At 32.7% G+C, this 25,834-nt stretch overlaps 1 protein-coding gene across 4 annotated transcripts in view; it reads left to right on the forward strand.

The window, feature by feature from the left end:
• The window catches only part of ECPAS (Ecm29 proteasome adaptor and scaffold), a 155,650-nt gene that overhangs the window by 128,737 nt on the left and 1,079 nt on the right, over positions 1-25,834 (forward strand). For all 4 annotated transcript variants that reach the window (XM_074280886.1, XM_074280885.1, XM_074280887.1 and 1 more), the window contains 18 exons: positions 1,696-1,775; positions 2,413-2,518; positions 4,782-4,829; positions 6,222-6,343; positions 9,664-9,814; positions 12,699-12,764; positions 14,125-14,214; positions 14,738-14,804; positions 15,177-15,268; positions 15,352-15,418; positions 15,505-15,696; positions 16,495-16,703; positions 17,509-17,552; positions 17,658-17,850; positions 19,308-19,449; positions 20,572-20,677; positions 20,866-20,954; positions 24,507-24,578. In XM_074280886.1, coding sequence (XP_074136987.1) covers positions 1,696-1,775; positions 2,413-2,518; positions 4,782-4,829; positions 6,222-6,343; positions 9,664-9,814; positions 12,699-12,764; positions 14,125-14,214; positions 14,738-14,804; positions 15,177-15,268; positions 15,352-15,418; positions 15,505-15,696; positions 16,495-16,703; positions 17,509-17,552; positions 17,658-17,850; positions 19,308-19,449; positions 20,572-20,677; positions 20,866-20,954; positions 24,507-24,578 — 1,936 coding nt within the window. The remainder of the gene's footprint in view (positions 1-1,695; positions 1,776-2,412; positions 2,519-4,781; positions 4,830-6,221; positions 6,344-9,663; positions 9,815-12,698; positions 12,765-14,124; positions 14,215-14,737; positions 14,805-15,176; positions 15,269-15,351; positions 15,419-15,504; positions 15,697-16,494; positions 16,704-17,508; positions 17,553-17,657; positions 17,851-19,307; positions 19,450-20,571; positions 20,678-20,865; positions 20,955-24,506; positions 24,579-25,834) is intronic.

The raw sequence follows: 25,834 nt of genomic DNA on the forward strand, positions 1-25,834 counted from the left end.
TTCAGCTCAGAAAACCCTTTACAGATAATAACCTAGCATTTATCAAAAATGACAAAATATGGAAATAGGCATTTCTGGAAAAGTTATTGAAAAGACAGGCACTTAACATCTTGCTAGTAAAGGGATTAAATTGTCCAACCATTCTGAAAAGCAATTTACATATGAATATATATTAGTTATTATTAACATTATTATTATTGTCTTCCATAAGAATAGATAGTATTCTTCCTAAGGATAAATATCAAAATTGACTGTTAAGATGCTTTGCTGAACTGTATAATACTTTGTATAAAGCATTCCTCTGATATACAAACTGAATTACTCTGTCAAAAAATGAAATTAGGTTAGTCAAAAGTAGATGAATCTGTGTTGCTTCTAGTAATCAATTTCCTTTTCTGGATGTTCATTAATAATCTCTTTGATATGATAAATGTTGTCAGGAACTGAAGTCAGCTCTACTGGTTTAAAGATTTAAGATCTCTCTTCTCTCTTTTTGAAAATAAGTACATTTACCTTTGTCCCATCTTGTGGCAGTGAGTCTGTTCTCCCCAGTTTTTAAGCAATCGTTGACACTAGTTCTGTCACCACAACTGCCAGTTTTCATGGCCCTGGGATGTGTTTTGTATGGGACTACTGACTCATTAATGGATGAATTCAAGTTAAATTTACATCTTTTGTCATATCCTCACTTCTCTTGGGTTTTAACTTTTATTAGCTATTTTTAAAATATTCTCTTTCCTAAAGATAATTCTCATTGGTAAAGAAAACAAAAGCATAGTAGGAGTTGAATAATTTTATTATTTTTCCTTCTTTATTGGCCTAGACACATTGGGCAATCGTCTTGGTCTTACATCTTCTGCCTCCAACAGATTTTTTAAAAAGAACAATTTAACAGGAATATATTTGATTCTTTTTGTAAGCCTGTTTCACTCATTTGTTACCCATTTTTGTTTTCATCTTTATCCTGGTCCTTTAAAAAAATCTAAGTTGGTTGGTGAGTTCTCAGTGTTTCTACATGTGACTCTAGCTAGCATCACCTTTTTTCTTATAGTATAATTTGTATATTTATGTCAGAATTTCATTCTTAAGAAATTCTTTTTCAGGGCAGCTAGGTGGCGCAGTGGATAGAGCACCAGCCCTGAATTCAGGAGGACCCGAGTTCAAATCTGGTCTCAGACACTTAACACTTCCTAGCTGTGTGACCCTGGGCAAGTCACTTAACCCTAGACTCAAAAAAAAAAAAAAAAAAAGAAATTCTTTTTTACTTTGGATCAAATTGTCTTGTAGAATTGTATCAATTTTTGTGTCCTTCAGTTGTGTTAAACCTTTCTAACCTTTAGTGACCCCATTTGGGATTTACTTGGCAGAAATACTGAAGTGGTTTGCTCTTATTTCTGTAGCTTAGTAGAGATGAGGAAACTGGTAAATAGTGTCAAGTGGCTTGCCCATGTCACATAGTAAGTGTGAGGCCAGATTTGATCTCACAAAATTGAGTCTTCCTGACTCTAGGCCCAGGACTCTATCCACTTCAACACCTAGTTAAAAATCTATCCAACAAAGAGTTTATATAACTTCTCATAATCTAGTATACATGCCAATAACATGATAATGGTGCTTGGCAGTACGTAGAAGTTTTAGTACTGTTTGCTATTGTTCTCACTTTTGTTTTTATTTTGCCTTTTTTTTTTCTACCAGGTGGATAAATATTTGAAAGAAATTCTTCAAGATCTAATTAATAGCTTGACCAGCAATATGTGGCGAATTCGAGAATCCAGGTATTATGTTTGTTTTTAATTTTGGGAGGTATTTTTTTAAAAATTGATATAGATAAATCTGAAAATTTTATGTTTTTTGTCCTAAACGAATAAAATTAAAGTAAAATAAAGATATAATCCTATATATTTGACTGAAACAATTAAGAGAAAAATTTTTCTTAAAAGACACACATTTTTTTTTTTTTTAATCATTTTTTTTTCCTGAGGCTGGGGATTAAGTGACTTGCCCAGGGTCACACAGCTAGGAAGTGTAAGTGTCTGAGACCAGATTTGAACTCAGGTCCTCCTGAATTCAGGGTTGGTGCTCTATCCACTGTGCCACCTTGCTGCCCCAAGACACACATTATTTAAGTTAAAAGGAAATGGGTAAAACAAATCCTAAGTTTTTTCTTCATCTAGAAACTTGATTATGCCTGAGATCTATAGTAGGCAAGCTAATTTTCTGTGGTGTTCTATGGATATATTCATTGTCATCATTCATGCCATTTTAGGTTAGTCTAAACAAAGGATCTAGTCAGGAAAATAGATAATATATCCTTTTTCAGAATGGATACATTTTGTCTTTGATTATTTTTCTGTGCAGACTAGTAAAATTGCTCATCTGTTTAGATTATGTATTTGAATCTTTTGTTTGCAGCTGTTTAGCTTTGAATGACTTACTAAGAGGAAGACCATTGGATGATATAATTGATAAACTTCCAGAAATATGGGAAACACTCTTTAGAGTACAAGATGATATTAAGGTAATTTAAGTTTATATTAAAATTGATTTCAAAGGAAATTTTAAATTTAAAAAATGTAACATTATCATCATTTAAGAAATAGGTACTATAGTGGAAGTGTATGTTTTCTGATATTGAGATGGAGTAGTCAGTTCTATAATTTCCCAAGATTCTTGCAGCTCTACATTCTTTGAAATCTATCAGTACTATAGATAGGTTCATATAATCTTTAAAAATTGTCCACTATGCACATTAAATCAATTTTTGAAGAGATTCTGTGTAATTGGGTTGATTTGTAAGATATATATGCTTTGAAATGAATTACAAAGAACCACATGATGATAACTTCCGTAATTAGATCAATTGCATCCATATGCCTTTGATAAACAACATAGAAATCAAAGGATGAGCTGCTTTAGAAATTAGATTCAGATTTGCCTGTAATATAGAACTTTATCAACATAAAAAATATGTTGAGTATCTTAGTACATTTTAGGATTAAAAGTTGATTGAGTTTCTGTTTTATAAGAATGCCGAAGGAATATTCAATATAATTGTGGGTTGGGGGGGATAAAATAATGTAAATTAACTACAGAGCAGAGGGCAACTAGGTAGCACAGTGATCAATCATATTGAGATGGGAAGAACTGGGTTGGATGTGTTTTGAGGAAGTAATGAATAAAATATAGACTTGCTTGACAAGGAAGTTGTGGAATATAAGGCTGAAAAAATGGATTAGGGCCCAATTGGAGAGATCTTGAATGCCAGGCTGAGGTATTAGCCTTGTTCAGATAATGGAGAGCCATTGAACTGTTTTTTTGTTTGTTTTTTTAAAACAGATAATGAAACCAGAACTGGGCAGGAATCTTGTTGAGACTTGTGACATGAAGACAAGTTAGGAAGCTATTGAATATAGATAAGAGATGATTGAGGGCCTGAATTCAGGTTTATAATAATGGTAATTTTAAAGCAAAGGATGTAACATTGCAGACATAGAACCTTTATCACTTGATAATCTCTTAGATGAGAAGGACAAGGGAAATGAAGTTGTGGATGACTTAGAATTTAAACCTAGGTGACTAGGACAGTGAAGTAAGCTTACTTTTAAAATGTTGAATTTGAAGTGTCCACCTAACTTGAGGTGAGGTTGTCAGGCAAGTAGTTGATAGGACTGATCTTATGAAAAAAGTAACTTGAGTTGAGTTAGAAATATTCTACTTAATAATTGAAGCCATGGCAGTGGAGGAAATGACATGGCTTAAAGGAAGTAGTACTGTTAAGGCACTGGCACTTTAGAAGGCAGAACAAAAAGTGCCTGTGAGGCTCTATGAGAATGGTGCCTAGGGCAGCAGAAACTGAGAGAGCCAACCCACATGCACCAATTCAGTACCTGCCATGTGCCACATGTCCTGAAAGGAGGAGAAGAATTTGTTTTGAATGAAGAGTGAAAATGACAGGTCAAACAAGAGTTCAATGATTATCTTAGTAATTTCAAGGATGGTATTGAGATGAGTAAGTAAAAGTTCCAGTTAAAGACTAAACTTTGATTCAGTTTGGCAATGAAGGTATCTGGTCAGAGGGAAGGGCTTTTTTTTCTCTTCCTTTAAAGGTAGAGAAGACAAGAATAAAATCAGATGCAGAAAGCAGCTTAGATAGTGTAGATAGAAGAAAGAGATGATGATTAATGAAGAAACATCTCAAAGGAGGCAGTAGAGGTTATGATAGTATCCTATTCTTGAGTCAGAATGGAAGATTAACCTTGGCAAGGAGGAAAGGAAATTCTTTCTCAGGAACAGAAGTGAAGGAGTAGAACAACATAGAGAGGCTTGTAAGGTTAGTGGAGAAGTGATAATAAAACTGTTACATGAACTTAATTTTCTTTTAAAATGGAATAAAGTAATCTGTAGATTAGGGGAAGAAAATATTGCATTAATATTCACAGGATTAAGAGAAAGTGTAAAAGGTCTGAAAAAAGTACTGTGAAAAATTCAGTAAGTCATTTGATGAACTACTTGCATAAATATATTCATTCTCACTTTATGGTGCATTTAATTTCATTTTTTGAATTAAAAATAGATGAATTATATTTAATCATATAAAAAAATCTGAGTTTAATATTTTCTGAAACCTAACTGGAAATAAAAGCACTATTTCTTCTGAGTGAAAATTTAAATTTGCACAAACCATAGTTTGGAAAGACATAATATGCATTATGCATTATAGTATATAATCCAAATAAACATTCTTCATCTAACTTTTACATATCTTTTTTTTTTTTTTTAAGGAATCTGTACGAAAAGCAGCAGAACTAGCTTTGAAAACTTTAAGCAAGGTGAAAACTCTTATTTATACATTTGGGTGCACATATAGTAGATAAATGGTTTATTTTTTGTCCCCAAAGGCCATGTTGTTGTACAGCTGTTTATTTGGTATTTTTGATTTAATGTTTGTCATTGATTTAATTGTGAGAGGAAAAAGGCGTTACAACATTCAAATAAGAGATATTCATCTAGTAATCCCTGAAATCTGATGATCCATAGGTAAAATATCAACTCTTTCATTTTAGGATAAATAATGAATTCTCTTGATACATTAAGTTTAAAATTAATATTTAACTTTGAAGAATACATTTTTTCCTTAAATTAAGGAGCAGTGATTTTGTTGTTTCATAATGACATTTAGACCTAAAACTATCCATCACATTGACTCATGTGTGAAACAAGCACAATAATGCAAATTGTCATAACTCCAATTTAAGTTTGCTTTTCTTAAGAGAAATTAGTCATTACAACGTTTCTTAATGAGTTATGTTTTAATGAAAGAATTAAACCTATTTAGCAAATGTCCCTTGTAGTCTATGTAACATTAAATTTGACTTTCAATTTGTCTACATGTTTTGAAATGCTTATTTTAAAGCCTTTTATAACCTATGTTTTATCTATATATATTCTCTGCTTTCTTGAAATATAACATACATGTTTTTAGGTCCACCTGCCTGTTTAATCATTCTGCATATCATACATATCAATCATGTCAGCAATCTTTAATTTTGTTACTGCATCCTTGAGCAATCTGTTTGGAATAAAAAAACTGATGAGTTTGCTGGCATGTTTAATGTTTTTCTTCCAAAAAGAGGATATTTTTAAGTAGTTAATATAAAACTACCCTTTATGATAAAGGCATAAAAATGAATATGATATGTTCAGGTTCTTTCCTATCACTTAATCTAATTTTCAGCCTTTTCTTACAAAATTTTTATCCACCGGACTCTTTAAAAAAGCTTTGATTGTAATTCTGTCTGGCAACAGTTGTATGGGATTCATTTTTAACTTTATTCAAATTATTAGAAATATGACTTAAGTGAATAGATATTTCCAGGCAATGTTAGATTTCATCATGAATTAACATGGCCTTTGAGACAATTTTATAGCTGACATATCAGTCCATAGTTTCTTTCTGTGTATGTTAGGAAATAAAAAAATAAAAATTAGCATTTCTTGTTTTGGATAACCATGTAAGCCATTGACTGATTGCAAGACCGAGATGACTGTAATTAATTTAAGGGAGGTGTTCTGTTTTTTCTTTTAAGTGGAAGATTATTTACTTTTTTAAAGTGGGTTGATTCATTTGGCCCTCAGTTATTAATTATAGTAGTTTGTCAAATGAGTGCTGTTAGGTGAGAATCCGAAGTTTGTTTCACGGATCTGTTCTATTTATATGTGAGGTATGTGTGAAAATGTGCGACCCCTCTAAAGGAACAGCAGGCCAGAGAACCATTGCTGTCCTTTTGCCCTGCCTTCTTGACAAAGGAATGATGAGCACTGTGACTGAAGTTCGAGCCCTCAGGTTTGTTCTCTTTTATGACACAAATAGATTTAATCTACATGCCTAGGGTAGAAAGTAAATTGAGATGACAAAAGATACTGCTAGAATATCTTGTAAATTTGTGAATGACTTGGATACTTTGTTAGAAAAATTAATCACAAGCAAATAGCATTTATTAAGGACCTACTATGTATGATGTTCTGTGCTCAGTGTTGGAGATGCAACTGTGAAGAACAAATAATATCTGCTCACAAAGTGTTTGTTTTTTTTTTTTTTTAAGATACCATTAAAACTTTGGGTGATGAAATTGGGATGGTTTTTAAAAGTGAGCCAAGAGAATTTGAGGACATTTGACATTTAAATATCTTTCCATATCACTACATATGTTTCTTTATGAAGAGGGATAGGGACTGAATCTGTGAATTTATTGGTATATAGAACTTCCATATGAGCAAATTCTACTTACCAATCCCTTTCAACACCTTTTTGGCAACACAGTCTTAGAGTTTTTTACTTTGTGTACTTGTCCAGAGTCACAGATCCAGGATTAAATAGAGGTGGCACTTGAATCCAGGTCAAGGGAAGTGTATATCACAATCTCATTGGAAAATTTGGCTTTTGCTTAAAATTTGCTATTCTTTATCACTGTGTTGCCTATCCTTAAAATTAGGTTTTCTTGTTACAAAATCATGTGTCTTGCACTTTGATATACTCATTGACAAATTAACTTGTCTTGAATTTAAACTGTATGCTCCAGTATCAATTTCCAAAAATACTCATTTGCACACATATATTTATGAAGCTAATTGAGACTGAAACTGATAAATGAAAATCTATGGTATTTTATAATACTTTCTCACAACCTTTTAAAAATTGGTTCATAGACATAGAAAAAGCATAGAGTATACTTTTTTCCAAATACACATTCTCAAAGTAATGTGATCTGTGATGTGGGATTTGGCACCAAATTATGGCAGGCATCAAAAGTTGGGGTTTGGTCATATGAAGAATTCACAATGGCCATTCTCATTGCCATGAAATAAAATAGGAGAGCATATGAAAGATAAGTTCCTCAGTGGAACTCATAATTAAATACCCAGTAGAAAGGGAGTACCTCATGAGGTTGGAGCATACCCTTAAATGGTAGACTAAATACTGAAAGGGACTTAGTGTCCTAAAAGAATTAGCTAGCTGTAAGAAGGAGAAGTGGGATTGGGAAACATAGTGGATTTAGGGGAGATAACAAATGGCATGGGTGAAGGGCAAAAAAGGAAGAGGAAAGATACACAATTGTAATGCCAATTGAAGCAGGCTAAATTCCAAAAGGATTTAGCAAAGAACCAGGAGCAAGAAGATAAATGTATAGGACAAGTTAGAAAGACCAGAGCTTCATATTTCATATTTGCTAATTTTATGACATATAAGTAGGTTTGAGGAGTTCTATTCATTACTGTCTCAGGAACTTAGTTAACACTGACCAATAGGTTGTTTATCTGACAGTCAGAATTGTAGGACTGTACTATAGTGTTCCTAAGGCCGGGAGACCTTAGAATCATTGACAGATTGTTAAAACAATAGCATTCTAAGGTCAGGGGACCTCAGAATTACTGTTATTTTCCCCTAGAAGCTGCACCTCATCAATAGGATCCTTTGGACCTTGAGAGTTAGTATTTTAAAGTACTTTATTAATTAGGTTCTTGAGTCCAATCTCCTTATTTTACAAATGCAGAAACTTAAGTTATAAGTATTAATAATGTAACTTTCCCAGTCCTGTGGGTATAAAATGAATTGAAATTAAGAATTAAGAACACTGGTTTCCTAATGCCAGGTCTCGTGCTCTTTCTTTTAAAATACTGCTTTAAAGAGAGTAATGATATCAGTCCAGCGTATCAGAATGTGTGCAATGCAGACAAATTACTACTTTATTCAGTTATGCATACTTAGATTAGCAAGAAAATCAGAGGAAGAGCTAACAAGTTTTTGCTGTTAAATAAATGTTAGAAAATGAACATCATAATGCACCAAAAATAAGTCTGAAGCAAACTATCAAGATAAATCACTAAAGTAGTTAATTCGACAATTTAAATAAGAAATATAGATAGTACAATTATTTAAATGAGAAATATAATTAAGAACTGGTTTTTATAACATTGACTATGTTAATTTTGTATTCAAAAAGAGAGAAAATCAAATGGCAGTATAAAAAAAATGAGGGGAGATTACAAAGAATACAATAGAAATTAGAACTGTCAAACTTCTTTGTATGTAGCTGAGTGAAGGACTTCTGATTTCTTTAACATCAGACAAATTCCCTTTCCTGATGCATATTGAGAAGTTCTAGAAAATGCTAGAGGCAAAATGACATGCTTAGGCCCACACAGCTATGCCAACAAAAAATTTTAATAGATGAATTTTTATAAATATATAAAAATTTTATAAATTTTATATATAAATATATATAAATATAAAATTTTATAAAAATATAAAATAGAAGTCAGGAAAAAGGTAACAAATAAACCACTTTCAGAAGAGTAAATTAAATACAGGTTTTAAATATTTTCATACATTCTAAGAACAAACAAATCCACATTCTATAAGCTGTTAACTGATGTAGGAGAAGGAAATACTCTCTCTAATACTTTCTATGAGACAAAATGTTAGTAATTCCCAAATCTGGAATACTGATAAACAATATAATAATACTTTAAAGTTAGTCAGTATAATCTATTATTAAAACAGATAATGGAATATTAGCATAATGGAATATTGTTTTACAAAAGGTACAAATATGAAAAATACCTTGGTATTAGGGGGGAAATTAAGTGACCTGCAGAAAGAAAATGACCATGTTGAAAAATAGCAAAATCTTTTTAAAAATGCAAAGAATAATGAATGATCAGTAGGAGACACAAAGACCCAAAACTTAAAAAAAAAGTTAACATGGAAATTGTTTTAAAAATAAACTCTTAGCTTGTTTCTTTAACAAGCTATGTATAATTTTTGAGTATTGTCTTTTGATTATTGCTATTACATTATGATAAAAATATTTCTAAATAATAGAAATATAATGTACACAAAAGAAAAAAGATCTAAAAAGAATGCAGAATTCTAGAGAAAGTAATTGCTTTAAGTTAATGTTAATATAGCACACATATGTACTTATGTAGTTTTATTCATATAAATCATTTGAAGCTAATAGTTTTGCATAAAAATTATGTGATGAAATTGAGAGTAAATGGGAAATATCTTTTTTTTTATGAAATTCTGTACTTTTGCTGAAGAGCATTCACTAATAATGTAAGACCTTTATTTAGCATTAAATAGCATATTCTATGTTCTAGCATTAACACCCTTGTGAAGATCAGCAAAAGTGCTGGTGCCATGTTGAAACCACATGCCCCCAAACTCATCCCAGCTTTGTTGGAATCCCTCAGTGTACTGGAGCCACAAGTTCTAAATTATCTGAGTCTCCGAGCTACAGACCAGGAAAAGGTAAGTTTGAAAAGCACAATTTTATTTTTCAAAGTGACATATAAAGAATTTTGCTTATTACTTCAACTCATCTAGATACTAGAAAATTAGAGACTAGAGAAAGAGATTTTAGTGGGAATAAAAATCATGGATGATTCTTCCTGTCTCAGTAAAATGTGCCAATTTTGATAAAAACCAACTTAGAGAAATTGTTCATTAATTCTTCAGTCATATCTGACTCTTTGAGACCCCATTTGGGCTTTTCTTGGCAAAAATATTGGAGTAGTTTGATATCTCATTCCCTAGCTCATTTTACAGATGAGGAAACTAAAGCAAACAGAGTTAAGTGACTTGCTCAGGGTCATACAGCTAATTAGTTTCTGAAGCCAGATTTAAACTCAGGAAGGTGAGTCTTCCTGATTCCTTCTTTTGGATGCTATATCCAGTGTGCCTCCTAGCTATAGGTAGAACAATATAACAGGATTAATAGTAATTAAAGGCGTAGTTTACATTTATACAGTATTTTGCTGTTTACATAGCGTATATTTTACAATTAACCTAATGAGGTTAGGCTGTTGAAGTTATGAGGAAGTAGTATAATAAGTTCTTCCTGTCAATAATAGAAATATTATCATTAAAGAAAGTACTATAATACACTAGGTATATCTGGCCCTGGATATATGGGCAGATCATTATACAGATCAGTTTAGATTTTAGAACTGAGGAAAAATTAAATGTCTTAAATAGTTTCTTTGCAAGTATTTCTATCTATAAATAAGTATACAGATACATAGATACATATGTTTTTGAAGGGAGTCACCATTCATGGTAGCTTAAGTATGAATTCAGAAATTAGTGAATATTAAACCCATTTCTTTCTCTCAGTAGTGAACTCAAAGGTTCAAAGAGGAAGATTCTTGATAATGTAATAAAATAACTTAACTTTCATAGCCTAAATAAATTTGCAAATGTTTAGGCAAGTTGTCAGTTTTTTACAATTTTTAAAAAGACCCCAATATTTAAGGAAATAAATATTAATTGAAAAGTATAAATATTAGTAGGAATTCACTTTGGGGATGTGATTAGAGAAGGAAAGGTCAATAAGACCAAACTAATCACAAAGTTTTAATATTTTACTTTTTTGGATTTCTTATTGTAACTTTACATCCAGAACATCAACTTGATTGTTGGTAGAAATAATACTGAAAATGACTAAGTTTGAGGTCACAAAGATATTTGTTAAAGTAATACAAAAGGAAATTTGTTAATGAGAAACTTTCTATTTAAGAAGCTCTTGGAATCAACCTTATAACTAGGATTGGGGCAATGGCATCTTTGCTTGAAGATTGAAAGTATGAGGGAAAAACACCTCCTCTGTAAGCAGCAGCCCCAGTGGAGCTGATATTCCCCCATTTTCCCACCCACAGCTTCTGCTAGGAATGGATCCCTTGGAAGAGAAAAAAAATAGTTAAGTGGATTGCTTGAAAGTCTTAAGTGTGTATACCTGAAGGGAAAACAAAGGAAAGAAACAAGGTAGAAAGAAGGCCTTACAAGGATTTGACCAATTACTTTTAATAAATTTGACACTGCCACATATTATATGTTACATGGGGCAAGTCACTGACACTTCTATATTCCTTATTTTACAGAGATCTCTGAAGTCCCTTTTAGTTAAAACATTTCTGTTTTGTAAAAATGAAAAATAAAAATATTAAATATAAAGCATTGTTTTACAAAGGACATTCTGTTTGTTATTTTATTCTTATAGCAATCTCATAAAGGATTTTGAGTGCAAAAAACCCTGAGATTCCATAATTCACTGTAATTTTGCCTTTTTTTATATTGATAAAAAATATCAGTCAAAAAAATCAAAGTATCTGTTAAAGTTAGTGTCTTTTTGAAAGATTTAAGAGTCTTAGAATAGTTACTTATTTAAGACAGTTTTTCTTTTGATCATTGAACAGTTGAGCATGAGACTAATAAATTGTAGATGTGTTTAAATGTGGAGGTCTCAGTTTAAAGGTTAAACTGGATACCATGTATGTAAAGCCTTCAAAATTTCACCTTAGAGGAACAATTCTGCTCTGCAGATTCTTTCTCAGGGTATTGTTGACTTTATTTTTGTGGAAACTAATCTGTTGTTCAGCTTTTTTCACCTTACCTTTTTTCCCTATTACAAAAACATGGAAGCTTTTACCATGCAGTCATCTTAATCTCCTAGTGAATAAATTGTTCTTTCTTAGGATACTGGACTTAATATGTTAACTTAAGAGGATTTGAGATCATTTCATATGAGGAATAGTCATAGTCATGGCATCTAAGGATATTTAACTTAAAAAAGAGAAGACAATTTGATAGCTGTTTTCAAATATTTGAAAAGATATCATGTGACAAAAGGATTAGACTTGTTTGTTGCATCAAAGGAGAAGAATAGGACCAATGAGTGACAATTATAAGAAAGAATTCTGGCCATTCTAAATAAGAATTTATAGTTTCATTCATCTGTTAGGGTATAGAACTGGAAAGGAGATTCCTATAGTCCACTGTATTTTTTTCCATTTTACAGATGAAAAAATTGAATCCTAGAGAGGCATTAACTTGTCCAGGGTTTTGGAGCTAGGTTTAGAATGAAAGTCACTTTACACATATTTCAGAGTGAATCATGATTTTTTCTTAGTGGGAGCAAAATAAGATTGAATAGACCCATATTTCCTTTCTTAAACATAATCATTTCAAAATATTCTGTAGTCAAGATTGAAAATGAAGCGATATTTCCTGTTTTAAAGTTTCTGAATTTTTGCCATTTGGTTTCTGTGTATGAACATCATAGTCTGTGTTAATTGTACTCAACATAGAAGTTTTTCTGAGTACTCCAGAGTAATTTCAATATTTTTTTTTCTTGAAGGCTGCAATGGATAGTGCTAGACTTAGTGCTGCAAAATCCTCTCCCATGATGGAAACAATCAACATGGTAAGTATCTCAATGGAAAGGGAATGATTTCAGGTTGTATATTGTTCCTGTAGGCAAAAACACAACATATTTTTCAGGTTTCATTCATTAGCTATAACTATGTCTTCATAGTAACTCTCCCACAAAGAAGAAATTTTGTCTCTAAGGAAGAAGCATAAAAAAATTAAAGAACGAATCTTGAACAGTGATTTTCAGACTTGTTTGTTGTACAGGTCCTTCTTAACCTCACATAACTCCTTCCAGACACTAAAAGTAATATTTAGGAATTTTATCTTTTTCAAAAGAGGTAAATAGTAATAATATTCTTTTACTTTTGCCAACTTCAAAAAAAGGGTCACATTATGCTTTCTCGCCAATTGGGGCTAATTAAGAAGGGAAAAGAGGCACAAATAGGGAATGGTGGGTAGGTACCAAAGTAAATACTGGGGGGTGAGGTAATCATTAGTGTGCTAGGGAAAGGGAGGGGTAAAACTGATGTTGCTGATTCATTCACAGGAAGGAGTTGTGCTTAAGAGCTGTGAGGAACTGAAATTGGTTTCCATAATGACCGTGCAAGTCCCCTTCCAGCCCTGGTGTGAGAAAGTATTTAAAAGTCTAGACTGTTCATCATTATTTGTGGTTTTCTGAGAACCCTCATGAGCTATTGGAAATGGTATCTTTAATTCAGCTTGCTTTTTAAAATATTTATGTACTTTTTATTGGGTCACACAAGGTTGGGCAAATAAAGTTATTAGTGTAAGAGTCTCCCTTGTGCAGAGGCCTGTCCTTAGTAGGGGAGAAAAATGAAAGAAATAGAAGACATAATCATTGTCCTTAAGGAGGTAATCTAATTAGAATACAAAGAGTTTTGTGCTGTTTTGTTTTGTTTTGTTTTAGGAGAAGTACATGCAAGTATGTTTCATTTAAAAATTAGAAGATGTATGCTTAGGGAACTTAGAGTAGAAGAATGCTCATGTTACTGGGGGTAGGGTAATTAGGAAAAGATTTCTGAAGGAGGTGAGTTTTAAGCCATATCTTGATGTATGTATTGGAAAAGAATTGATTTGGAAGAGGAATAGAAAGTTACAGGAGAACTATTTCGTTCATAATTAGCTTTTGGTAACATCTCTGCTAAACTGCTATCTTCCACTGATTTATTGAAATACTGACCAAATCACTAGCAGAGAGAGTACAATTCACTTAATCTTTTATTGGTTGGTATTTTGAAATTAGAATGAGTAATTCTTGAAAACTGGACTCTTGCAAATTAATATAAACTCTATGGTTATTTAATTTGTACAGCCACTGTTTTCTTAAATCATTGTATCTGACTTGACTTTCTCCTGATGGTTACCTTTGCATATTTTTTCTCTTTTCTTAGTGCCTGCAATACCTAGATGTATCTGTCTTAGGCGAGCTAGTTCCTAGGTTGTGTGAATTGATCAAAAGTGGAGTAGGTCTTGGTACTAAGGTAAGTGTATTTTCATAAGAGGGAAAACATAAATTCACCACATTTTTTGAATGCTCGTCATTGATACAAAGATAAGATATGGCATCAGCTTTTTGTTTTCTTCATTATCCACAAAAATTTAGCTATCTACTTTGCAATGTATATATCTATATCTATAGTATCTATATGCTAACTTGTGTTTTAAATGTTGTTCAGTATTGTTACTCGACATTCATTTTTTTTTCTTCAGGGCTGCACTAATAACTCATTTTTAAAAATTCTTATATTGTGCAACTTGGATATTCAATGGAATTGTTAATGCAGAACACATCAGTGAAATCGTTTTTAGTTGCCATGTATGTACCTTTTGAGTGATCCAATCAGTATAAGTTGATGATTAAAGGTTTAGAGTAGCTAGTTTCTCTTACTGTTGACTCAGTACATCCTCTTTAAAATGATTAGAGCCAAAACAAGGGATTTGTTTTTAATAATGGAAAAAAAATGATTATCATATTTAGATATGTTTTCTTCTGTAATCTTTTAGGGAGGATGTGCCAATGTAATTGTGTCATTAACCACTCAGTGTCCTCAGGACTTAACACCTTACTCCGGTAAGTTTTTAAGAAGTGTTTTTTTCCTTTCTTCATCTTTTCTGTATATGGTAATGTCTTGTGCAACAGTTTTTTAAAAAATGTTAAACTGGTTCTGTCAGTGACTAATAATTGCAGAGGTTTCTTCTCTGTTTCCTTTTCCCATTTTGATTAAGTAATCTTAGGCTCAGTGACTTCTCTAGTTTTCTCACTGTCCATTGAGTAATAGAAACATTGAACCATGAATCTTTCTATATTTATTATGAGTTATTAATTATTTATTAGGGTTTCATAAGAAAAAATGCCAATCATCATATGGTACACTTTATTCTCTGCTAAATGGCAAAGCAGTTGGCTTAAAACCTTAAATTCTCTTTTGCCTTTTGCCAATAGGGAAACTGATGAGTGCATTACTCAGTGGCTTGACAGACCGGAACAATGTGGTACAAAAGTCCTTTGCATTTGCCATGGGACATTTAGTTCGAGTAAGTGGTTGGTCTCTCATTTGATTAAGTGAAAAAAAAAAGAATTATTGTTCTCTTAAAATGATCTGAATTCTCTTTTTCAGACTTCACGAGATAGTAGCACTGAGAAATTGTTACAGAAGCTGAACAGCTGGTACATGGAAAAGGAAGGTAACTCTCAACTTTGACATCAACAATTTAATTCAGATTTTTTGTTTATTTTGCCAAATTCTGTCTGTGTGTTTCCTTGTTTTTAGAACCAATATATAAGAGCTCATGTGCTTTGACCATCCATGCTATTGGGCGCTACAGTCCTGACGTGCTCAAGAGCCATGCCAAGGAAGTGCTGCCGCTGGCATTCCTGGGAATGCATGAAGCAACCAGTGAGGATAAGGGGGAGAAGGATGAAGCCACTCTATGGACAGAAGTGTGGCAGGAAAATGTGCCAGGTCTATGTCCCCACATCCTTTCCTCCCTCCCTATAGAACTGAAAATGGAACTTGTTAATCTTAGGATTACCTTCTCATGTGCTCCAATGATAAAGCCCACAGCTTTAGCAAATTTCTATATGCCTTTTTGAAGTATTTAACTTTTATCTCAATTTTTATTAAAAAAAATTGTCATGTAAGATTGCATAATAGTTTAAAGTATCATATTTTTTTTTTGGCTGAAGCATTTGGGGTCAAGTGATTTGCCCAAGGTCACATAGCTAGGAAGTTGTAGTGTCCAGACTAGCTTTCTTGAGGATCTCTGAACAAGTCTTGGTTTTTAGATGAAGTGATGAAGGCAGGAGGGCCACCACAAGGCTGGTCAAAGATGGAGTCCCAAATCTTTTCTGTGTCTAAGACTCTTCTGTGTCTGTAGCTGAGAGGCTTGTCCCCAGTCCACCTACCCCTTAAATTCTTCAGTACAATTACATCACTACAGCAACTGAGCATGTGCAACTATTACATCACCATATCACATTAAGTATATGTTTAGAGAACCATTATCTCATAGGTGCTTAACTATAAATACCCTGCTGCCCTTGATTCAAGTATACTTTTTCAGAGTTCCAGTCCTCTATAGGAAATGTGAAGCATCTGAGGTCAGATTTGAACTCATATCCTCCTGATTTCAGGGCTGGTGCTCTATCCATTGTGCCACCTAGCTGCCCTGGGTCAGATAATTTTTTTAAAGAAAAGTACTTGGTTGAATGCACGATTTGTTCTTTCATAAGTGTTTTAAATTTGTTTTCATTAATGCAGGTTCCTTTGGTGGCATTCGATTATACATGCAGGAGTTGATTGTTATTACTCAGAAGGCTTTGCAGTCTCCATCTTGGAAGATGAAAGCCCAGGGTGCAGCTGCCATGGCATCTATTGCAAAGCAAACAAGTTCCCTGGTACCTCCATATTTGGGAATGATAATGACTGCTTTATTGCAGGGACTGGCTGGAAGAACATGGGCAGGAAAGGTAAAAAAAAAAATCATTCAGGTCTAATTCTTGACAGTACATGCTGAAAATGACAGCAAAAGTAAGAGTCATTCATGTCAAATTGATTTTAAAAGTATCTAATTTTTGACAATAGATACTAAGGATGGCTTCAAACATTGGTATTTTTAGGAAGCATAAATTAAATTCTATATATTCTGTCCTTTATCCATCAGTAACCAAGCATTTATTATGCATCTGCTATGAGGATACAAATACAAAGGATGAAGCAATCCCAACTTATGAAGAACTTGCATTTATGTGCATATTTCAAAATTTAAGTACTATTCAACTGGAAATAGTATTGTTTACTTCTGTATTAGATTTTGCCTATGTCTGAGCTTTTCAGTCTTTTAGTATTTCACCCATATCTTGACTAAAGATTACCTATTTCACATAGACTGAAAGCTAAAGTAAGGTCACTACATGATGTTCACATATTTCAATCTGGCTTAGAAACTAGAACAAAGTTCAGTAGGGTTTTCCCTGGAGGCTGATAGATACCCATATTAGGCTAAACAGTTAATAGTGTATAGTTAGGTGCTTGCAGGCCTCGATTTAAGTTAAAATGTTGGCTATTTTTTGTAAAAGGGTTGTATAACATCATAGTTGAAATGAATAGTCAATGGAAATAGTGAAACTTTTAAAGTCCTGCAGTGATAGAATGTAGAATAAATGATCCTGAAATTGCTAATAGAATCATTATTTGGAGGAAACATGATATGTGTGGACCTAATAAATAATTTTTTCATAAAGAAATATTTCCTCTCTTTTTTAAATCTACTAGGAAGAGCTGTTAAAAGCCATTGCTTGTGTTGTAATAGCCTGTAGGTATGTATTCTTTCAATGAATATACCATTTGTTGATTTCAACTGAAAGTCAACACTTCTAATAATCAGTGTTTGTTTGTTTGTTTGTTTTTAATGTATCCTACAGTGAAGAGCTGGAAAAGTCAGTGCCCAATCAGCCCAGTATAAATGAGATTGTACAAGCTGTTCTGAAGGAGTGTCGAAAGGACAACATCAAATACAAAATAGTAGCTGTTAGATGTATAGCTGATGTACTCAATGCCACTAAAGAAGATAGATTCCAGGAGTTGTCTGACATTGTAGTTCCAATGATTAAAAAGGTAAACAATTGCTAGATTGAAACTATTTTTCACAGTAAAAGATTTTGATAACTTGAGTTGTAAAAAAAGGGAAAGGAGAAAATGTTTTCTCTGTCCTCTCTCTCTCTCTCTCTCTCTCTCTCTCTCCTCTCTCTCTCTCTCTCTCTCTCTCTCTCTCTCATCTGAGAAAAACTAGCTTCAGTGGTGCAGAACAGGAATCTGCCAACTAGATGTTTCACTGTCAGATTGTTTTACTGTGTATGTCAGTTCATGTAGATCTTTCCATGCTTCTCTTTAATCATCATATTTGCCATTTCTTACAACATAGTAATATTCCATCCTTACATTTTGTCCTCTGAGCTTGATAAAACTTGGACCCTCATTTATTGAGCAGTGTCCAAAAGCCTGTGTCAAGTTGTAGTCAGAAAGCCCTGCATTAAGGATAAGCTGTGTGGTTTAGTTTTTATTAAATAGATGAGAAGTTTGATAATTGAGTACTCTTGTTCACTGTTTTAAACCTAACTTAGACTTCATCTCTGTAGTTGGCAGTAAAGCAATTAGGAGTTCTCAATTATAAAACCATTAAGTACAAGATACAATAAGCACAAAAACATTACATGTATTTAAAAGTGATGATAAATTTGGCATCTAAATCAAGGTCACTGGCTCTTGGTCTGGTGCTGTTATGAGTACACCTTATAAATAAGAAATGAATCTTTTTTTCATTTTTAATATAAAAAATTTTGATGGCTTTTGTTGTTATATTTCTTAGATTTCTCCCCATATCCTTCCCACTCCAGAACACCATCCCCTGTAATAACATTTTTAAAAGTAAAAAATAGGGAAAGAATAAGCAAAAAAGTCTGAAATATATGTAGTATTCCATAATCCTAGACTTTCTACTTCTGCAAAAGAATTGAAGGAAATTTCTCTTTGTTCATTGGGTCCATGACTATTCTTTTTAATTCTACAACATTCATTTTGTATTTTTTTATGTTTATGTATTCTTTCCATTCACATTGTTGTAGTTATTGTATATATTGTTTTCTTGGGTCCTCTTAATTCATTATGCATTAGTTTATGTAGATCTTTGTATACTTCTTTGTAGTTAACATATTTGTCCTTTCTTACAACATTTATGTATTACAATGTGATTAGTTATTCCCCAATTGTTGAGCATTTACCTTGTTTACGATTCTTTACTACCAAATATTTTGGTCTCTATAGGGGCTTTCTTCTAATCTATGACCTCCTTGAAATATGTCTGCTGGTAGAATTTCTGGGTAAAGGATATGGGCATTTTTGTCACTTTAAGTAATTTCAAATTGTTTTCCAGAATGGTTGTAACTGATTCTCAGCTCTACCAACAATATTTCCGTAACTCCAACATCGACTTCTCATAAATGATGAAATTTTTTTCTTCTTTCTTTCTTTCTTTTTTTTTTTTTTTTTTTTTTTTATATATATATATATCCTAGAATTCTCTTGAAAATGTTGGTGCCCGGACATCAAAAAATGAAGAGGATGATAATGAGAAGGAAAAGGAACTTCAGATGGAATCTTTGCTATGTGCCTTTGAGAGCATAGGCAAAGCTTGGCCCAAAAATGTGGAGACTCAGTGTAAGCACATCAGTGACTTTGAAATCTGGGGAAGGAATTTAGTAAGAAAGTGCTTCCAGAAATATCTCTTGAACAGTTTCCTTTTTCATGTGATTACTGACTTCTTGTCTAGCTGACTTTAGGAATGGTCTACGATAATAATACTATGTTTGATTTTAGTGATCAATTAATATTCTTACCAAATTCTTTGTGATAGATTTTATCTCACTAATGTTATTGACCTTGTAGTGTTATATTCAGATGAATCTGTAAACCATATATATTATCTTCTGCCACTGGAATATAGCCAGAAGAAAAAATCTCTCCAGTTTGAAATTATATCAGCCTTACTACCTAATTCTTATTAGGCATGTGATTTCTACAATTGGTCATTTTGATTGAGATGCGCCTTTTTTGTATACAGATGACTTTTTTTTGGAGACTGCATCAACAGTGGCATATATCCCCATGAGAAGAGGTGAAATGAAGTCTTTATTTAGAGAAGTACTTTCTCACCAAGCCAAATTTGCTGCCAATTTACATTCTAAACAAGATGAAAAAACATTTCAACATTTAGGGAGGGCTGATTGGGATTCACATATGCTATTTTGTCAGAAGCTTGCATTGGAATTTTAAAATTTTAACTATTGTACTTTGCAGTATGCTATTGTACCCTTTTGCTTTTTTTCTTAGTATTTTTAATGTTTTTCAATTTGCTTTGCTCACTCATAATCTGGTTTATCTACAAGCAGAAATAAGATTGTTTTCTAAGTTACTGATTTCTTAATTTTTTAACACGTGCCATAAAGTACACGCTAAAAAAAAAATACATTTATTTTTCTAGTAATTATATCTTAAAAGAAAATAAACTGTTTGATAGTTGAATATGAAATACTTAAGAACCACTAAGTCACTAATGTATAAGATCTAGTTTGAACCCAGATATTTTTGGGGGGAGAGGATTGGTCAAATTAGTTTAAAAGTTAATATTTATGGAAGACTCTGTGGAAAAATTAGTAAATTTAAGCTGAAAGAAATGTCTAGGGGAATAGACACAATAATAGTTGACTGAAATTTTCTGGGAAATACTGAGAAATTTCCAGGAAATACTAATTTAAGAACTCAATTTGTACTTTTTCTTAGGTTGCTATCGTCAGGAGTTGTGCAAACTAATGTGTGAACGACTGAAACTCAGCACATGGAAAGTACAGTTGGGAGTTTTGAGGTCAATGAATGCCTATTTTCAGGGGTAATTCACTTTATACTTAAAATTTTTCTTGTTTTTCTTCTGGCATGATTATGTAGTGTTCTGGCTTTTTATCATAATATCAGTTTAGAATGACTTAAAAGTGATAGATGTAGATATTTCATTTTAATTGAAAAGACATTGCAATGATTGCTATTGTTTAATAAAATATCTTTATTCTAATTCTCTAGATTAATGCTTTTAGAAAAGGAGCATGCAGATTCCGAGGCTTTGACTGAAATACTGCTTGAGACATGTTCATCAATCACACACTCTTTAGGTAAGCTTGCTTCCATCCCTAGGTCAGTTAAGATTAAGAAGACAATCCTATGAAACATTTCATATACTATCTCAGATTGGTTGATACCTAGGCCAGTTTTGTTGAACTATGTTTTACTGTTATTTTTAGGTAAGAGATAGCTCTAAATAAAGGAAGAGGAAAAATATATTTGGAAATAAAAGTGATATAAAAATAAAGGTTCGATTAAATTGAACAAATTTAAGACCAAATCAGATTTAAAATATTTAAAGGATACATCTAGGTAGGAAAAGGTTCTAGCCAAAATTATCTGATTCTTGAATTGGATTTGCAGCCAGTCATTGACACATCTTTTTAGAACATGAGTGTCTTGGGGACTGGAGGTAGAATAATCAAAAAGGAGAAAAAGTTGAGTCTTCAAATTCCAGTGAATTAGATTTTAATTCCTAGAAAAATTCTGGGAATTTGTATGCCTTTAGTTTACAAACTTAAATCAAAAGATTTCAAACTAGCTGGAGCTTTATGATCATTTAGTCACATTCTCCCTAACCCTTGACACCCTCTCATAATCACTATCCCCACATTTTATAAGGAAATGGAAATATAGGTAAAATTTAATAGAAGATAAGGTGTCAGATATTTACTATTTGTTGATTTGTTTTTTTTAACCAGCTCTAAGATGAGAAAAGCACAGCTACACAATAATTTGTGTGTGTTAAGTTGGCTGTGAGTTAGTAATGTGATAAAATGTGTACATTCTCTTCCCTGTCTTCTCCCCCCAAACTAACATAATCTTAGGCCACATTAATAGAAGCAAATTGTCTATAGAGTATTCTGTATCTCTCAAGCACTCACTAAGCATATATATCTGCTCTGTTAAGCTGCTGGAAATGCATGACATTGAAGGAAACAAGAGGTATATAGATAAATAAAGTGATTTAAAAAAAAAAAAAACAAATAGGGAGGATGGGACAGGAAGATATATTGCTAACAGAAGATTAGGAAAGACTTTATTCTGTAGGAGGTAGTACTTGACCTGAGCTGAGGGATTCCAAGAGGTCTTGGTGAGGAAGTTGAACATTTGAGGAATGGAAGACAGTTTGGATAAAAGCATAGAAGCAGACGATAAAATATGATAAAAATTACATATTATTATTGTTCTTCTTCTTACTGTATGTAATTGTTTGCACGTTGTAACCTTCAAAGGGTAAGGATTATCTTTTATGTTTCTTTGTATCTTCATTAAAGGGACAGTGCCTTGTATTTAATGTTTTATGATGGGGGGGGGGGGTGGGGAGAAAATGAAATATGAGAAAGCAGCAAAATAGACCAGTTTGCCTGGAATGTCAGATTTGTGAATCTGGAGTTAGATTGTGAGGGACTATGAATGACTAACAGAAGAGTTGCATTTTATCCTTAAAGGTAATAGAAAGCCATTGATTGCTGACACAAAGGAGTAATCTCATATCTTTGGGGTAGGAATATCAATTCAGTAGATGTGTGAAGGATGGATTGGAGAGCAGAGAGGCAGCCAAGTGGTACAGTGCATAACAAGTGCATAAAGCAATAGGCCTAGACTTAGGATTACCGGACTTTAAATTTGGTCTCAAACCCTACCTATGTGACCCTGGCTAAGTCATTTAATCACATTTTGCGTCTTCTTCATCTGTAAAAATAGGGATAATGCCATCTGCATCCCACAATTGTTGTGAGATTAAATGAGATAATTCTTGTAAATTGCATAGGATACATAATATCTGGCACATAGTAGTCACTATATAAATGCTAAGAATGTTGATGATGGTGGTAATGAGACTAGAAGCAGGGATACAGATTCAGAAGGTATTGCATTCATTGAGGTAAGAGGTGATATTATGGTGTGGTTGAAAAAATAGGGAAGAGGTGGATGTGAGAGACATTGTGGATGTAAAATCAATATGATTTGTCAACTGATAAGGGAAAGAGAGGAGGAATGAGAGTGAAGATTAGAGGATTGCTAGAAGGGTAATGGTAATCTTAATAGGAAGAGAGATAGGAAGGACAGAATTTTGGAAGGGACATACACATGGAGATGTCTGCTAAGCTTTTAGTAATGGGGACTTGCTCAAATATAAATCCTGGACACACAAATTTGAGAGTCATACTATATATATATATATATTTTTATATAACTGAATCCATGATATATATATATATATATATATATATATAAAACTGAATCCATGTGACCATCCAGAATATGTGTAGAGAGAAAAGGACCTAGCACACATTAAAGTTGTATAAAGATAGAATGGGCAGCTTTGGCATTTAATTAGTTTGCTATCCGTAGGTCTTCAGAGAATAGATTACCACTAGACAGTAGGATATTGTAGAGGGGATTCCTTTATAGAGATTGGGTAATTTAACTGAAGGTTCCTTTTAACTCTGAAATTCCATTATTCTGAGATAAGAATCATGAAAAAATAGGAATATTGTCTCCAGAAAAGGGTAATTTTAGGTTTTAGTTTAGGAAAGGCATCTCAGTAGTTAAGAGAAGCATGCCTAAGGAGGGGAAAACATGTTTTAGTTGCTTAAAGTCAATATATTTTGCGGACAGAGGACTGGGAGTTAAGGAATATGGCTCCTTCTTTAAGATTTTTCCATGGTTCACTCCTCTGTATTCCTTAGTAGGTCAAAAACTTTATATTCTTAATGCTAGTTGCTCTGATAGAGTATTTTTCAGTCATTTTTCAGGTGTATCCAGATCTTTGTGACCTTTTTGGGGGTTTCTTGGCAAAGATAATAGAATGGTTTGGCATTTCCTTCTCTAACTTATTTTACAGGTGAGGAAACTGAGGCAAACAATGACATGACTTGCCCAGGATCACATAGTTAGTTTTGTAGGCCCAGTGTTCTATGTACTTTGCCACCTAGCAGCCTGAATATCTTAGGGATGTTTTTAATAGGTATATAATAAGAATAAATATGGAAAGCAAGAACATTGTAGCATACTGATAAAAGTATTAGATTTGAGTCAGAGGACATGAGTTTAACACCTAATTCACTATTTAGTTTCTTTTAAACAAATCACTTAACTTTTTTTTTCTTTTCTTTTCTTTCTTTTTTTTTTTGGGGGGGGGAGGCTGGGGTTAAGTGACTTGCCCAGGGTCACACAGCTAGGCAGTTTTAAGTGTCTGAGACCAGATTAGAACTCGGGTCCTCCTGAATTCAAGGCTGGTGCTCTATCCACTGCGCCACTTAGCTGCCCCCCAAATCACTTAACTTATAACAGTGTTTTTCATATAGAAAAGAAAGGAGTTGGCCTAGAAAATCTTTGAATTGCCCTTTTCTGTCTTTAAATTTTTTAATCCTAGTAGGACTTCTATCTTCTTAAAATTAGCTAAATAGTAGAATTTCTTACTAGCACTTGTATTTCCTTACTTAGACATATAAATTTGTGTGATGCATATACTTATGGTGGTAGTACACTCATTTTGCTGCAAAAGAGGCTCACTACATTGCTTCATATTTGAAGAAGCATACTGTTGGTTAAATGCAAAAGATAAATAATTTTAAATATAATTTTCTTTTTAGAAAATAAAAGCTATACATCTATAAGAACAGAAGCTTTGTCTGTGTTAGAGTTGCTGCTTCAAAAACTTGAAGGTGAGTTTGTCACTTGACAATTGAAAATTATCCCAACTCTCACATCTTCCAATCTATGCCAGTTTTTGTATACTGCTCCTATAACTCTATATCTGGATGGGATAAACTTAAAGACTTTGTGATTTAGAAACGTTTCTATAGTAATTTGCAATGTGTAAACCGACTTGTATAATACCAATTTCTAACTTTTTTAGTAGGGTTTTGTTATCATGTATTTTTTCCATGTAACTTTTATACTTCTATGGTTACAATTCTTTTGAGGAGGGTGTTTTTTTTTTTTTTTGTCTTTAAGATAATATTTAAAAATTAAAGAAGTTACTTTTCCAAGATGACAACTTGATTTTCATATTTCCAGCATTGGTGACTATGAAAGCTACTTAGAGGAGACAACTCAATGTTTAAGTTAACCAGAGCAATAGACTGTTAGATTAAATATAAATAAATCTATGAATCTGATGTAAAACTTCTTCTTTACCATTTTGATCTGTTTAATGCCCATTGAAGCTGGTGTTATAAAGACTCTCAAAAGATGATCTAAACTACTTCGTTTGATAGTAATAAAAAAATAGCTTTATTCAAGGCCTATTCTCCTCTCCCTACCTCCCCCCCCCCCCCATACACACACATGTTAACTATGAAGTGGAGCAATTCCATTTAATATCTTAACTTTTCTAAGTTAGGTCCTGGAAATCTCTTGTTTGTTTTTCCTTTTTTTTTGGGGGGGGGGGGTTTAAAATATTATTCAGTTTATTTTTAGAAACACTTAAAGAAGACTTTGATTTTACTCTTACAGAATTTAATATTGGATTACTTGCTATCTAGGGGAGGAGGTGGGAAGGGAGAGAAAAATTGGAACATAATTACAAGGGTTAATGTTGAAAAATTATCCATGCATATCTGTTGAAAATTTAAAAGCTTTAATAAAAATTTGTTTTAATTCTGTAAATTTTAGTTTTTATTACTGAAGAACTTGCCCAATTTGAACCTAACTTGTAGAACTGATTGGTGTTATATATGAATATAAACTTGATTTTTTTCCCCCTACATTTAAAAAGTGTGAAAGAATTCCTTTTTACATTGATTCTAATTATCAGGATTCTTTAATGTTCATAGTTCTGAAATAGCTCATGGGATAATTTTGTATGGGGATGTATAGGAAGTAGCATTCTGTTATTTTCATGATACATGTTTTTAAAGTAGAATTGCATTTACATTATAGAACTGTGCCCTCATATTTTCCACTTAAACTTTTCAAA

This window comes from Sminthopsis crassicaudata, chromosome 1 (genome assembly GCF_048593235.1).
Source record: "Sminthopsis crassicaudata isolate SCR6 chromosome 1, ASM4859323v1, whole genome shotgun sequence".
NCBI lineage: Eukaryota > Metazoa > Chordata > Mammalia > Dasyuromorphia > Dasyuridae > Sminthopsis > Sminthopsis crassicaudata.